The sequence below is a fragment of the Lutra lutra genome, chromosome 12 (genome assembly GCF_902655055.1).
Source record: "Lutra lutra chromosome 12, mLutLut1.2, whole genome shotgun sequence".
NCBI lineage: Eukaryota > Metazoa > Chordata > Mammalia > Carnivora > Mustelidae > Lutra > Lutra lutra.
Genome location: NC_062289.1, coordinates 7,763,962 through 7,778,895, shown reverse-complemented (window position 1 = coordinate 7,778,895; position 14,934 = coordinate 7,763,962). Strand labels below are relative to the sequence as shown.

Genomic DNA, 14,934 nt, shown 5'->3' with positions numbered 1-14,934 from the left:
ATGTAAAGAGGAACTCAAAAAATAAGCCTAGGGGCGCCTGGGTGGCTCAGTGGGTTAAAGCCTCTGCCTTCGGCTCAGGTCATGATCCCAGGGTCCTGGGATCGAGCCCCGCATTGGGCTCTCTGCTCTGCAGGGAGCCTGCTTCCTCCTCTCTCTCTCTCTGCCTGCCTCTCTGCCTACTTGTGATCTCTCTCTGTCAAATAAATAAATAAAATCTTAAAAAAAAAAAAATAAGCCTAAATATGAGAGTTAAAACCATAAAGCTCTTAGCAGAAAATATAGAGGTAAATCTTCATGATCTTGGATTGGCAATACATCCTTTGACATGTGTGGGAGGCCACGGTTAAGGCTTGAGACAAGAACCAAACCAGGCCCTGACTTGTGCCTCCTTTAAAGGCTGAATAGCCGAACAAAAGGCTTACGTCAATAAAGTCGAGTAGCACTGAGAAAGGGTCTGTGCTATGTGTTGGGCGCTCGCCTACGTGACATCCCACACGTTCGCTAGTCAGATAGAGACGATTTGGCCGGGGTCAGAAATTCCTGGCTGGTCCTTGCTGTCCTTGCACGGGCTATAGACTACACCACTGTTTAAGACTCAGCTGTGCTTACATAAACTATGTCTTGAGTGGCCTTGAAGTCAGTACATCTGGCGCTAGAAGGTCTGCTATTGATGTCTAGGAAATAGATAATAGGAAAGCTTGAAGGATTTTCTGTGCTTCTTGCAAACTCTTTAGTAATCAGCTAAAAATAGACACTTTTCTTATGATTGTTTCTGTTAGCTATAAAATGCCTCACAGCCTTGAATAAAATTGGCACTATTGGACATCCTCCTTGGTGCTCCTCCTGTCCCCATCTCTTTGTCTCTTAATTTCTTTTCAGCATCCTCTTACCCTCACGTTCCTGGTCGATTTGTCGCGCCAGCCACGACAGACACGAAACCAAAAGCAGGACCAAAGAAAACAAAGATAAACTGGACTTCATCAAAATCAAAAACTTTTGTGCATCAAAGGACATTATCAAGAAACTGAAAACCTACAGACTAAAAAAAAATATTTGCGGATCATGTACCTAAAATAGACTTAAAATCAGGGTATATAAAGAACTCCTAAAACTCAACAAGAAAACAAACAAACGAACAAACAAAAACTCAAAAAACCACGGGCACCTGGGTGTCTCAGTCGGTTGAGCTTCCAGCTCTTGATTTTGGCTCAAGTCACAATCTCATGGTCATAAGATAAAGTCCCACCTCGGGCTTCATGCTCAGCAAGGAATCTGCTTGAGATTTTCTCTTTCTTTCTGCCCCACTCTCCCCCAAACCTCCCACAACGCTCTCCCTCTCTCTCAAATAAGTAAATAAAGGGCAGCTCAGTTGGTTAAGCAGCTATCTTCAGTTCGGGTCGTGATCTCAGGGTCCTGGGATTGAGCCCTGCATCAGGCTCCTTGCTTAGCAGGGAGTCTGCTTCTCCCTCTCCCTTCTGCCTACCTGTGCTCTCTCTCTATCTCTCAAATAAATAAATCTTTAAAAAAATGATAAAATAAAATAAGTAAATAAAATCTTAAAAACGAAAAACAAAAAACATCCAATTTAGAAAATGGGCAAAGACTTAAAAAGACAGTTTTCCAAAGAAGACACACAAATGGCTGGTCTGCATGTAAAAAGTCACTAGGAAATCACTAGTCATTAAAGTCATTCAAATCACTAATCATTAAGACTACTGAGTCTTCAGGGAAATAAATGAGAACCACAATGAAATACCTACCACCTCACACCTACTAGGATGACTATGATTTTAAAAAGGGAAAACGGGGCACCTGGTTGGCTCAGTCAGTTAAGCATCTGTCTTTAGCTCAGGGTACTGAGCTGCCTTTATTTCAGGGTACTGGGAGAGAGCCCTGAGTCGACTCCCTGCTCTCTCTACCCCTCCTCCCTGCTCGTGGTCTCTCTTGTGTGATCTCTCTCAAATATATAAAATCTTTTAAAGACAAATAAATGAAATAAGATAAAATGGGAAAATAACAAGTGTTGACAGCATGTGGAGAAACTGGAAGTCTCACAGGTTGCCAGGGGGGATGTAAAATCAGACAGCCGCTGTGGCAAACAGTTTCCTTGTTCCTCAGACAGCTAACTGTAGAATTAACATGACCCAGCCATTCCACTCTTAGGTATATACCCAACAGAACTGAAAACAGGCTCAGATATGCCAAAATTTACCAAAACATTATTCACAAGAGCCAAAGGGATAAGAACGACTCAAGTGTCCCTCAACAGATAAATGAATAAGCCAAATGTGGCATATCCACACAGCGGAACATTATTCATCCATAAAAAGGAATGAAGTTGTGACACAGCTGAAACATGGACGAACCCTGAGAACATGACACTCAGTGAAACGAGCCAGACACAAAAGGACAAACGCTGTATGACTCCGCTTGTATGAGGTACCAAGAACAAATTTAGAGACAGAACATAGCCGAGGTGCTGCAGAAGGAAGGGGACATGAAGAGCAGGGGTACAGTCACAGTTCTTCTATTTAGGGTGATAAACATTTGAGAACAAATAATGGTGATGGTTGCATAAGAATGTGAAAGCAATTAATGCCAACAAAATTGCACCCTTCTAAATGGTTCTGATGGCAGATTTTATGCTATACATATTTTACCATAGTTTTTTATGGAATTAAGTAATATAAAGGCATCTGCAGAGGAAAAAAGCAAGCTCCCCAGCTTTCCCACTGCACTGCAAAGAAAATATGAAACGCTTCCCAAGATCTACAAATCCCAAAGCACTCTGGCCCCTGGCTACCTCTCTGATCTCAGCCCAGCTGCTCCTTACTCCCCATCTCCCACTTACTGTGTCCACGCATGCCAGCCTGGCTTCCTCTCCTCAGGCAGGTCACCTCATTTCCAAGGCCCCCAACCAGTGAGGAACACTGTTCCTGCAGCTCAGGTGGATGGTTCCTTCTCACCCTTCAGGTCACCTCCTCTGAGAGGCTCTCCCTGCCAATCCTATCCACATAAGCCGGGGTTCCCTGGTCACCTTCAGTCACATGACCCTTCCTATTTCCTTCAAGCACTTCTGACCTGAAACAAACTTGTTTACTCGTTTACTAGCTGTCTCCAAGCTTCTCATGAATGAGCTCAGAAGGGTGGGGACCTTATCTGCTTTGTTCAGGGTTATATCCCACAGAGCCTAGAACATCAGCTGGCATATAGTTGGTGATAAATAAACATTCAATACATGAATAAATCTTCAACGATACTATTTTTATCAACATTATAACTCTTATTCTGATGAAATATGGGGAACCTGCAGATCTGTTATCAGTCATCTGCAAAATGCTCTAGCTCAAGAATGTTAATGAGGAACCCTACACCCTGAGATATATAATAAAATTAATATATAGCATAAGTATGCAAGTAGTACAGGGCCAGTGAAGCTCTGAACAGAATAGGGACTAACTGTGAAGCATGATGACAAATCAGTGTAATTTAACATTCAACTTTCAAAGCAAAAGTGCACAGAATTCCTAAGTTACAAAGTGTTTTGACAGAGCCAGTCTAGTGCTCTATTTGGCCATTAGGTGGTGCTTTCTCCCTTAAAAGTCTGGCACCATTAACACATTAAAACTACTCTCTACATCACAAGTTCCATAAAACCAGTTTTCATAAAATGCAAATTGAGGGCATCTGGCTGGCTCGGTCGGTAGTACATGCAACTCTTGATCCTGGGGTTGTGAGTTCAACCCCCATGTTGGGTGCAGAGGTTATTTTAAAATAAATTAATTAATTTAATTAAATATACCAAATGTTAAACAAATATTTATTTAAAAATTACAAATTGTTCTTTTTCAAACCAAGCAATCTACTAATACAAGTAACGTTATAAAATGCCCATGGCCCCACATGAATCGCTGAACTCAGAACTCTGGCCCTCGCTGCCGACAACCCTGTGCGCACAAGAGCAAAGGAAAACATCTTGCCAGTGGCTGTCATCAAAAAAAGAGGATGGGAGCAGGAGAGGTTCTGTCATACACAAAATTGGTTTTCAAAGATGATCATTTAATTACATTCAGGAATGAGGGGTTTATGAAAATTTATAAAGTACAATAGGGAGTACTCAGAAGCATCTGTAAATACCACCAGTGACTAATGAATAAATAAACAAATACCTTGTTTACTAGAGAAAAAACCTGGATCTCGGTGAAAGTTAAGTCTGTTTCTTAAGTATGTGCACAGCTGCTGCAAGCAAGACACTGACTGTAATGCCAGGCGATGTTTTCCATCTCCTCCGAAGGCCAGTTTCAACAGAGATAAAAGGCTCTGAAATAAAGAGCAGCAAGGAAAATGATCAAAGGAAGGTGGGTGTGGAGTTTAAGTAAGGTCAAATGAATAACCGAAGGAAATAAAATAACTTGAAAAATATTTATAAACCAAGAAACAATAGGCAAAAATGACAGCATAATGCCAGAAGATGGGACAAAACAAAATAAAATTCAAATAGTGTTTGTTATATCTAAAATCTGTTGGATGAGTACCTATTCTGAGAGAACACATGAATTATTCCCCATTCGGAACATTAAGTTATACCATACTTTTTAAAAATCACAGCAAGCCTTCAGCATCTCAAACAGCTAAATCATTTTGCCACCTTTTGGCAACTAACAGCTTTTCCTCTGCTATCTTTCAACAAGTGCAACAGTATGTATTAATAGTTGCCCTTCAGAGGTACCCACTCCAGTCCTGGGATTGCGGAGGGAGGGTGCTGGGGCATTATCAGCAGCTGTGGCTACGCCACGATCCCAGACCCCATATCCCAAGCTCTACTATTAAACAACAAACTAGACTGTAAAGAATCCATCTGAACTGCTCACTACTCTCTATTTCCACAGCATCTAACACCGAGCCTTACACATCCTAGGTACTCAAAAAGCAATGCTATTCTCACTGCTAAGAAGGGTTACTGGTGGGGCACCTGAGTGCCTCTGTCATTAGACGTCTGCCTCAACTCAGGTCATGAGCCCAGGGTCCTGGGATCGAGCCCTGCATCGATCAGGCTCCCGCTCAGCAGGAAGCCTACTTCTCCCTCTCCCACTCACTCGCCGTGTTCCCTCTCTCGCCATGTCTCTGTCAAATAAATAAAATCTTTATTTAAAAAAAAAAAGAAGAAGAAGAAGGGTTACTGCTGTCAAATCTCAATTTCCAAAGTCTATTCTCCTCTTTAAGTGACCCATAAAAGGTAAATTCAAGGTGGCCAAACTGGACCTGTATGTGTCAAACAAGACTACCTCCTATTCGAAGAACTACCACTATCCAAAGAAGTTGGAGCAGAAGTGATTTCAGGAACCAAATACCTCATTTTTTAAATATAGTATATTCCTTCCCAAAGACTCCTACTTTCCAAAATTGGTTTCACTATAAAAACTTCTCTATTTCCGGGGGCTCAGATCAGTCGTTAAGCATCTGCCTTCGGCTCAGGTCATGATCCCGGGGTCCTGGGTTTGGGCCCCACGCTGGGCTCTCCGCATGGTGGAAAGCCTGCTTCTCCCTCTCCCACTCCCCCTGCTTGTGTCTCTCTCTTGCTGTGTCTCTCTCTGTCAAATAAATAAAATCTCTAAAAAAAAGTTCTCTATTTCAAAATCTAAAACAATTACAGAGGATACATACCTGAACAATTTTTGGCCTTTGAAGGAAAATTTCAGCAGGAAAATCTTGCATGATTACATCCTTCAATAGTTCACAGGTGTTCCAAATTAAAGTGTGGTTACTACTTCTTAAAGAGCTACGCAAAATAAATAAATAAGTAAATAGCATTATTTATTTTTAAAAAGTTTATGTATACCAGACTCTAAGTAACCTAGTGGCAAAATGACTCTACCTAGCCTTCCTAGATCTTTTCCCTAATCAAGAACTCTGGGGTAGGTCCTTCCTCCATACGCCTACATTTGGTACTATGGCAACTGCACGATGACCTTCTATCCCCCACTGACCCTCCTCAAGAGCTGGCACTACACACTATCCACCACTGTATGCCAAGACTATCACAGTGCTCAAAATGAAATCAGTGAAGTCAAAGGGCACAGAATGCAACGAAATCTGCTAAATGACAGAAAATGTAAGAGCAAGTATAAAGTTAATTCTAGAAATTAAATTCCTTACTGCTCTTCCTTGGCCTAGTGAATCAAGCTGGGATTCTCCTCTTATCCGAGAGGACACCCCTCACCGTCTCAGACAGTATGTGCCCCCCAGGGAATCGACAATTGTTTACCTCCCACCACAAGAATTTATACCCCCTCTCTCAGCCCAGCTCCAGTCCACCACCCGCCATCCAGAGGTGTGTACTAGAAATCATAGCTCCTCCTTGAGGCCTACCTCAGAGCTGACATCAAAACCACCCCTGCCGCTTTCCCACATGGACTCTACCTCTTCAATACGTTGTTCCAAGAGAATCTACTGATGCTGTGGAAGTGCCAGCATCAAAAAGCATTTAATAGCATCCAACTGTTTATCTAGTCCTAACTCTAGCAAGCTGGTCTTTTTACTGTCAACTGAATATATTGTCCACTAAAAAATACTATACTTATGCTTAATCTTTTTCTATTTTCATTAACTAAGGGCATAAGCAATGGCCAATCGGAGAATCTGGTCAGTTAGAGATGATTCCTACCCCCAAGAAGCATATAAGAACCCAACCACAAAAACAAAACAAAAGCAAAATCTTGATGTGTAGCCAGATAATGGCAAATAGGAAGTTTCTGACTTGCTTTTTGAAACAGTGAAAATCACTCATATATTCCCATTACTACCTTTCACAGCCATTTAGTATGTTTTTTCCTGGTGAAAATGTACAGTAATGGCAACCAGATTTAATGGCTATAAATGAACCAAAATACATGACACACATCAGGTACCGTACCTTTCATTAGAGGAGAGAACATGTCTATCTGTTGTAGTCAGGGGTAGCCAAGGAAACGTAGAAAACTTCAAACACTTCATGGTCTGATTTACTGTTAATGGAAGAGCAAAATTTAAGGGATCAAAGGCAATGTGGAGAGACTCACCATGCTAAGAATACAGCTTCACCCTTAAAACAAGTCCTCAAATAAAGTTACATCTTACATTACATCTTCCAGTTACATGTTACAGTGACCTAAAATATACCAAACAAGGTCAGCTGCAAATCTGTTCCCTAAGAAGATAAAAAACAGAGCTCTGTTTTCATAATTTACACAGAACCATATATTATTAGAATGGTATAAATACAAACCAATATTGAATGACATTTAGAGCTTCAATTACATTTTCTATTTTACCCTGTGGCTAACCAAAACACAGAGCTTAAATTTAACATAAAAGGAACTGGCATTTGGAGATCTTTAATTGTAGAAATTAAAAATGATATAAACATAATCAGACACTATATTTAATTAGTCATGTTCAAATATCCTCAATGGTGTTAGATGTTTAAACCTCTTTGAAGATGACTTGAAGACCATAAGGTTGAAGATCAAATATCACCACTCGAGATGAAAAGAAATCTGAGAAACCAACAGTGTTGAACTACCCTGTTCAAATTATTTTTTAACGAATCTCGTGTTGTACAAGTTAAGGCGGCAATGCTGAGAAGCAGTATCTAGTATCTACATAAACCCTTCCAAGTGGCAAATATTCCCTCTGCCAAATGCTTTGAAAAGAGCATGAAATCACTGAATTTAGATAACAGCATTATTAAATTCCCAAATATAGCACAGTTGTTTCTTTCAAAAGTGCTAAGATCCAAGCAGGATTTATTTTCTAACAGAAAAGTTAAAGTGGGGGTGAAGGACAGATTATACCGCACACAAAAAGATGTGACCAAAATAAGTCATATCGTCAATCCACAAACTGCAACTCACGGAACAAAATATCACCATCTCAACGGTCCCTAATGTTTCCACAGTTGCACTCAAGTGTGCACCTTCCCAGACCTGGACGTACTCTCTCCCTTCAGATGTCTCTCACAGTCACTCAGTGAAGCCTCTTAATCATGAACACAAGAAACTACCATCTCAAAAACTGAGGCTCCCTAACAAGTCTAACAGAACTTTTACAGAAAGAAAAGGTAAAATATTTTAACAACTAAACAAGTCTGCAGGTCTTTCTCGTGTTGTTATTCAACCAGAGAGTTTCTACAGAAGCATTTCATTAATGGAGATAAACTGAATACTTAACATGAGCAGATATACCCTTGGACACAACCTTTTCATTTCAACTGTGCAGATAATAAACTGTCAGATACACGCTTACTTAATTATTCCCTAACTACATCACCCAGAACAAAGATTTTATCCTTTCTAAGCCTCAGGGCCTTCATCAGTAAAATGGAGATATAACAGTATCAATTTCACTGGGACTCCAGAAAAGATTCATTCATTCATCCGGAGAATACATACTGAGTGCCTAGGAAGCTTTTGGCAATCATTCTGCTCACTGGGGATAAAGCAGTGTTCACCACTATCATTAAACTTATAACAAGGAAGACAAAAAGAGGTAATAAATATGTAATTTCAGATTATGATGTATGTTAGGAAGAAAATTAGACATAAAGTGATCACTGACAGGCGTCCTCAGGAAGGTCTCTCCAAAGAGGTAACATGTGAGCAGAGACATAGCCAGACATGAACAGACCTGGATGAGACTCCAGGGAGAGAAAGAGGCCCTAAATCAGAACTCTTCCATCAAGTGGATGCTGGGATAAAGACAAATGATGAAACCCAAATGGTCCTGAGTCTTTGGCTTGAGTAACTGGATGAACAACACCATTTAGTGAGCTGAGAATAAATCCCAAGACAAGTATCTAGTGCATGGCACCGTTCGGGACAAATCTGTGCTCAGCTGGCTCAAGAGAACTACTGCCACCATCACCACCCACCACCAGAGTTGCTCAAATTCAGTTACAATAACATAAAATGTTACTATTTAGACTCTACATCCTAATTTTAGGAAACTGCAACATTTGATTCAGTGCTGAAACATTTAAGTCTTTACAACAAAGAAAAGCACATTAATTTCTGATTTACCAGGTTAACAGGATCTACTTCTCTATACATATACACACCCATTGGTCGTGGAGACACTTCCATCTGCTGGAAATTACTTTTGTCTTGAGGAAAATATCCTATTAAGATTTCAGGTTGTTGTGGCAATTCTGATAAGAAAATATATATTACTGTATTATTGGTTCCTTATTTGCTAAAAGTAAAATTTACTTTTTTCAAATACTAATCTTTTAAGTCTTACAGTCATTTCAAAAACTAGAAAAATTATAGTAATTTGTTCACCTGAAGAGTCTTCCTATAGAGGAAAAAAGTGTAAATGCTGAGATAGTTTTTTTGGGGGGGGGATTCCCCTCCCTTTTATCGTTCAGCAAATACAACTATTTGTTAGAATGAAAATATCCACAACATACATAAAGAATCTGTTACAAAGTATTTATTCAAGGACTCATCTCTGCTTCCTAGTCCATCTCCTTCCTCTCTCTCACTCCGATTATGTAGTTCCTGACACTTCAACCTTCATTAATATCTTCATAAATAAAGATATTAGCCTTAATTAATATCTTTAGAGAAAAAGTTGTCAAAAACAAAGGAATCGAGCACTCTTTCAGTACCTTTGACAATTCTGTCACATGTGATTACATATTCTGCAGTTCAGTTGCAATTAGAATGGGAACACATTATAATTGTTATTGTTGATCATTTGTTATTACTGCAGAAGTAATATAGCAAACTAATCTCAAAAAAGAAAATCTCGGGCATCTTTTAGGCCCCTTGACCAAAAAAGCAACAAATACAAATGAATCCTCCTCTGAATAACTGTGGGGGAGGGGGGAAGGTCAAGCTCATGTATGTTAATGTGAGAAAATGATCTCTCTTTTTTTTTTTTTTAACCTCACGTCCCTCTCCTTAGAATTAACCACTAGAACCAATACATTTCTATTTTAACAGAATGCATCAGATTGATTCCAAAGAGTTACCAGTTTGTCTGGTTTGGTAAGATGCAGGATATAGTGCAGCATCTTCTGAAGGAAGAATAAAAAGTCCATCCAGAATGCCATCGATTTCAGCCTGCAGATTGGGCTCCACGTCAGAACGAAGTTTAGATAAGAACTCCACTGCACCAAGGTCGACCAAATGCTGGACGGCTGGGGGATACTGAAATCAGAAGAGGAGAGTCTGGAGAACAACCATATGTACCAAGATGTCTACATTCTGTCTGACAGCAACAAAAGCATGAAATTATTCTTAGTATTCTAGATGTTCCTTTTTTTAAAAAATAAATCTTGTATTGACATAGGGAAAAGTAAAGAACTTCCATGTGTATGAAATCGATTTATAGAGACGTGTAAACCACGTGATAACTCATGAAAAGCCCAGACACGCAGCACTAGAAATGCTCACTATAAACTCCCCTGTTTACTTATTGAATGCATCACCTCTCGCCATGGACTGCCACCCTACCCTGTCCTACCTCCAGCCAGAGAATGCCAAAGTAACAATCCCCTCAGATGGCACAGGGACAGTGTGGAAAGGTCACGCCTGCCCGCTTGACCTCTGAACCCTGACAACTACTCTCCACACAGGCTGGGGACCCTCAATCTGAAAAACAGATCCAGAAAACGCAGGGTCACGTCCGTGAGGGATTTTTTTTTTTTTTAAGATTTTATTTATTTATTTGACAGACAGAGATCACAGGTAGGCAGAGAGGCAGGCAGAGAGAGAGAGAGGAGGAAGCAGGCTCCCTGCCGCGCAGAGAGCCCGATGCGGGGCTCGATCCCAGGACCCGGGATCATGACCCGAGCCGAAGGCAGAGGCTTCAACCCACTGAGCCACCCAGGCGCCCCCCGTGAGGGATTTTTATTCATGGTCTGTACCGTGACCTTTGAACGTGTTCCCTCTCATACAGACACATCGAATTATGAATAACCAAAAAACAGAACGAAACGAAAAACAGGAGGACCAATTTGTCGGCGCCCAAAGAGGATCCCGAAGAACTAGGACACACCAGAACCCCGAAGCTCTGTTACTCCAGAGCGCGCAGGAGAGACAATACGGGAGTCAACGTGACGAGTAAGAGAAAAGGAAGTTGAGCCTCACAGACCCTGAGGAATTAAAATTCAACATCTCTCGTTAGTTTAAGAAAAAAAAAAAAAGTTGTAATTACTTAACTTTCCCCAAAAGTGCTACAACTAAATGACTAGGAAACCCTCGCTCTTCTGCTTTTACTTCAAAACGATCCTACCTTAACCAGCGTGTTGAGCAGGCCGAGAGCCTCCTCCTTCAGCGGGACGGACGGGAAGTTGAACCAGCTCAGCAGGTGGAGGAGCAGCGGCCTCTCCCGAGCCAGGTCGTCGCCGCGGACCAGGCCGCGCTCGAGCTTGCACAGGATGTTCCCGAGCGCGCGCTCCCTGATCTCGGCCAGCGGGTGCCCTGTCAAAACACCGCACGCGGCGCGTCGCCCACCTCCGAAGAGACGCCCACCCGGACTGACCCGACCACTCGCTTAGTTACGCTGGGGACGAGGGCAGGGCGGAGAGGGAAATAAACCGGATTTTTTCACAGGCGGCCTCCGGTGCGTTCAGGACGCGAACGGCTGAGTTGACACGAAATCCCAGACGGGTCTCCGCGGGCTGCCCCGGAGAGGCCGGGACGAGAGGAAGCCGTCTCGGGGTGGGCCGGGATCGAGAATGCTACACGGCTATTCCTAGCAAGTGGCCACGACAGGAGGGTGACGGGAGCGAGGGGCGGCTCAGCCTGTTACCGAGTTTCCTGATGAGCCCCGTCAAGACCATTTCGTCCCGCTCAATCAGCCGCCGCCGGAGAATTAAACTGCCGCGCCACAGCGTCCGTCAACACTTAGTGTCCCCATGGAAACCCGGGGGTCGGACGGTGAGTTCCGCGATGCCGCAGGGAACCACCAGAAGAACAGGAGGCACCCCGTGAGCTACTGTGAGCCCCCGGACACCACAGAAGCTTACAGTCTCTCTGTAATTACCACTAAGCAGTTCCTAGACAGCAGTCTTTATCGTAAGAACCGGAAAGAATGAGGAGACAAGCCGGGAACAGAACGCGTCCCGGCCGCGGTGCACATCGGGAGTTGTGGTCTTCGCCCATTTGTGCTCCGTCCCCGGAATTCCGGGCTCGCCACGGACCCACCTTCCTGGGGTTCCGGCATCTCAGCGCGGGCTCGGGCGCGAGCTGCAGAGGTCCCGACGGGTGCCACCCGGGCCCTGCAAACTGGCTCCGGCCCTGCCCGTCTCAAGTCTCGGCTCCCAGAACTTTGCCATTGATAATGCAGGGTTTGGTGGGGTTTGGATTCCCGCACGCCCAAAACCGCCCCACCGCTGTCTGTTACTAAAATCACTTACTTTAACGGTAAAATGTACCTGCAACCGCAAGTGGCGTCCTCGGATCCCGAAGTTCCGTGTAGACAGGCAAGTCGCCAAAGACAAGGGGGGCGGGAGGGAAATACGAGAAGGGAAGAGAAGAAGGGGACTGTAGAAACAAACGAACAAGTCGGGGCGGCGGGGTAGGGGTGGTTGAGTTTCGCACTGAACAAACAGAAAAATCCAAGCAGGGCTGAGAGCAACGACAAAGTTAAAAGTGTCAAGTGGTTTTCATCCTAGAGAACATTTTCTCACGGATGTTTTCAGTGCCTTGGACAGGCTGTCACGGCGGCACAATACCCGTTCCTGTGCTGCGGACATCAGCGAGGTTCCTCGCCCGGGTCACACGGACCGGTCGGTGGCCGCCGGGGCCTGACCTTCGTTCTCTGCAGCGTCCGCGGGGCCTCGCCGCTCCACGAGGTCGCGGGCCGGATGGTGGCGATGTTTGCGCTGGACCTTGAAGGGTACGTAGAGGTTTGTTCGCCAGGCAGGGGAATGGGGTCAGGGAATTCCTGCCCGAGAAAACCGTCCGTGCAAAGCAAGGACTCAGAGTGCGTCCGTCGAGGGCCGCGGAAGAGCCGCTGCGTGCGGCCGGGGGACCCCCGGGGGGAGACAGGGAGGTGCCGGGGCTGCTGGCCCGCTGGTTGCTCTTCGCTTGTCCCTCTGCTGAGCAGGAGACAGCAGTTGGGGTTCAGAGAGTGCGAGGACAGAGGTGGGGACATTTAACCCAAGTCCCACTCGTCCACACCCGAGTCCCACCGGCCGAGCAGGTAACGGGGAACGCATTGCTCAGTCCTCAGGTGAGTGAAGAGCTCATGCCGGTTACGGTGCCCAATGGACCAAAAAGTGGGAACAGTTACACCAGCTGAGAAGTTTCCATAGCGACCCAGGCATGAAGGCTACAATTGTGGATCCCAAGTGTCAGGGTCAAAGTACACGTGACAGTACAAAATGGAAATAACTTTTCAAAGATATTTCTAAGATGAAAGTCTTAGAAGCTGAGACACTGAGGGTATCAGTGGGGAAGGGATGACGATGCTGTGGGAGAAAAATAAGTTACAGTTGACTCTTGAGCAAGATGGGTTTGAACTGCCCGGGCCCACTGATGCACAATTTTTTTTTTTCAGTAAATAGAGTATGACTGTACTACAGATGTATTTTCTCTTCCTATAATTTTCTTAACATTCTCTTTTCTGTAGCTTGCTCTATTGTAAGAATATAGTGTGTACTACAGGTAAAATACAAAATCTGTGTTAATCAATTATCTGTTACCCGTAGGGTTCGTGTCAACAGTAGACAAGTGGTAGTTAAGTTTTGTGGGAATCAAAAGTTAGATGTGGATTTTTGACAGCGCAGGGCTCACTGTCCCCAAACCCTGTTGTTCAGGGGTCAGCTATAATTTAAAACAAGCATGTTGCAAGCAAAAAGGGGGGTGTCAAAAATGAAATGAGATTTGATGGACATACAACATTATATCAGTATTGATATTTGATATTGATAGACACTGCGAAATGACCAACCACCCTATGTCTGGTAGCCATCCATCCAAAATGGTTTTGTTTATGTTGTTTTTATTTTCTAATTTTTATTGTTATTGTTGAGCGTATATTGTTTTTATAATTACAAAAAAAGTCATGAAGTCCTGCTTATCACATTCAAAGCAATTATGTATCATTTTTCTATTAGACTAAGTATTGATTTGCCAATTTTTCCTCAAAGAATCAATCCTCAACTTATCAATTCTCTAAAACGAATACTCATACTCTAATGTATTTACTGTACTTTTACTTATTATCAGTAACTTTCTCCTTCCCTAGGTTTGTTTTGCAGTTCCTTTTCTCACTTCTTGAACTAAAGGTTTTGCTGTTTATCTGTATTCTTTCTTATTTAGTTAGAGAGAATTCCATGAATCCACATCTAAGGAAAGGTTTAAGCATATATCATGAGTTCAGATTTAAAATGTTCTCTCTACAGTTAGAACTCTCAACCATGCTGAACCTATTTTGATACTTTCAATTTCACCCAAGATCTATGTAGGAGGTTTTTAATCATCAAGTCTTTCCTGCATATCCTTTAATTATTCATTTTTACTGTTACTGTATCCCAGTCAGCAACTGGGGTTTTTGTCATTTTGAATTTCGATGTGGTTTTCTTAAATGATGTCCGAGTGCCTGAAAAATGGACAGTTGATATTTGTGTGCATGTATGGAGAACTGTATGGATGTATATTTGTAATTTTCTGCTTGTACTTACAGTAGTTTTTGTTATATTTCTTTAAATGCCAACTTACAGGGAAATCACGTTGAATTTTACCTGGTGATAAATGACAGTCGTTCAGCTGGCAGGGTCTGTATGCTCAGGACTGAATGAAAAGTAGAGATCTTGTATATTGGGATCTGCTTGTCACAAACCATGCAAGATTAAAGAGAAAAACATGTGGATCCAGGAGCACAGGTCAAGTTCTAATTATTGAGCTCCGCTTAATTATCAACCATCCTTCGACCTCTCAGTCA

At 42.9% G+C, this 14,934-nt stretch overlaps 1 protein-coding gene across 3 annotated transcripts in view; it reads right to left on the bottom strand.

The window, feature by feature from the left end:
- Positions 1-11,961, bottom strand: part of RTTN (rotatin) — a 157,798-nt gene extending 145,837 nt beyond the window's left edge. For 2 of the 3 annotated variants that reach the window (XM_047698161.1, XM_047698162.1), the window contains exons 1-7: positions 11,797-11,961; positions 11,278-11,465; positions 10,013-10,190; positions 9,095-9,184; positions 6,914-7,004; positions 5,665-5,779; positions 4,170-4,320 (exon numbers count right to left, since the gene is read on the bottom strand). In XM_047698161.1, the coding sequence (XP_047554117.1) occupies positions 4,170-4,320; positions 5,665-5,779; positions 6,914-7,004; positions 9,095-9,184; positions 10,013-10,190; positions 11,278-11,465; positions 11,797-11,827 (844 nt within the window). In that variant the 5' untranslated portion in view covers positions 11,828-11,961. The remainder of the gene's footprint in view (positions 1-4,169; positions 4,321-5,664; positions 5,780-6,913; positions 7,005-9,094; positions 9,185-10,012; positions 10,191-11,277; positions 11,466-11,796) is intronic. The other variant, XM_047698163.1, reaches the window with a different exon arrangement.
- Positions 11,962-14,934: the final 2,973 nt, after the last annotated feature.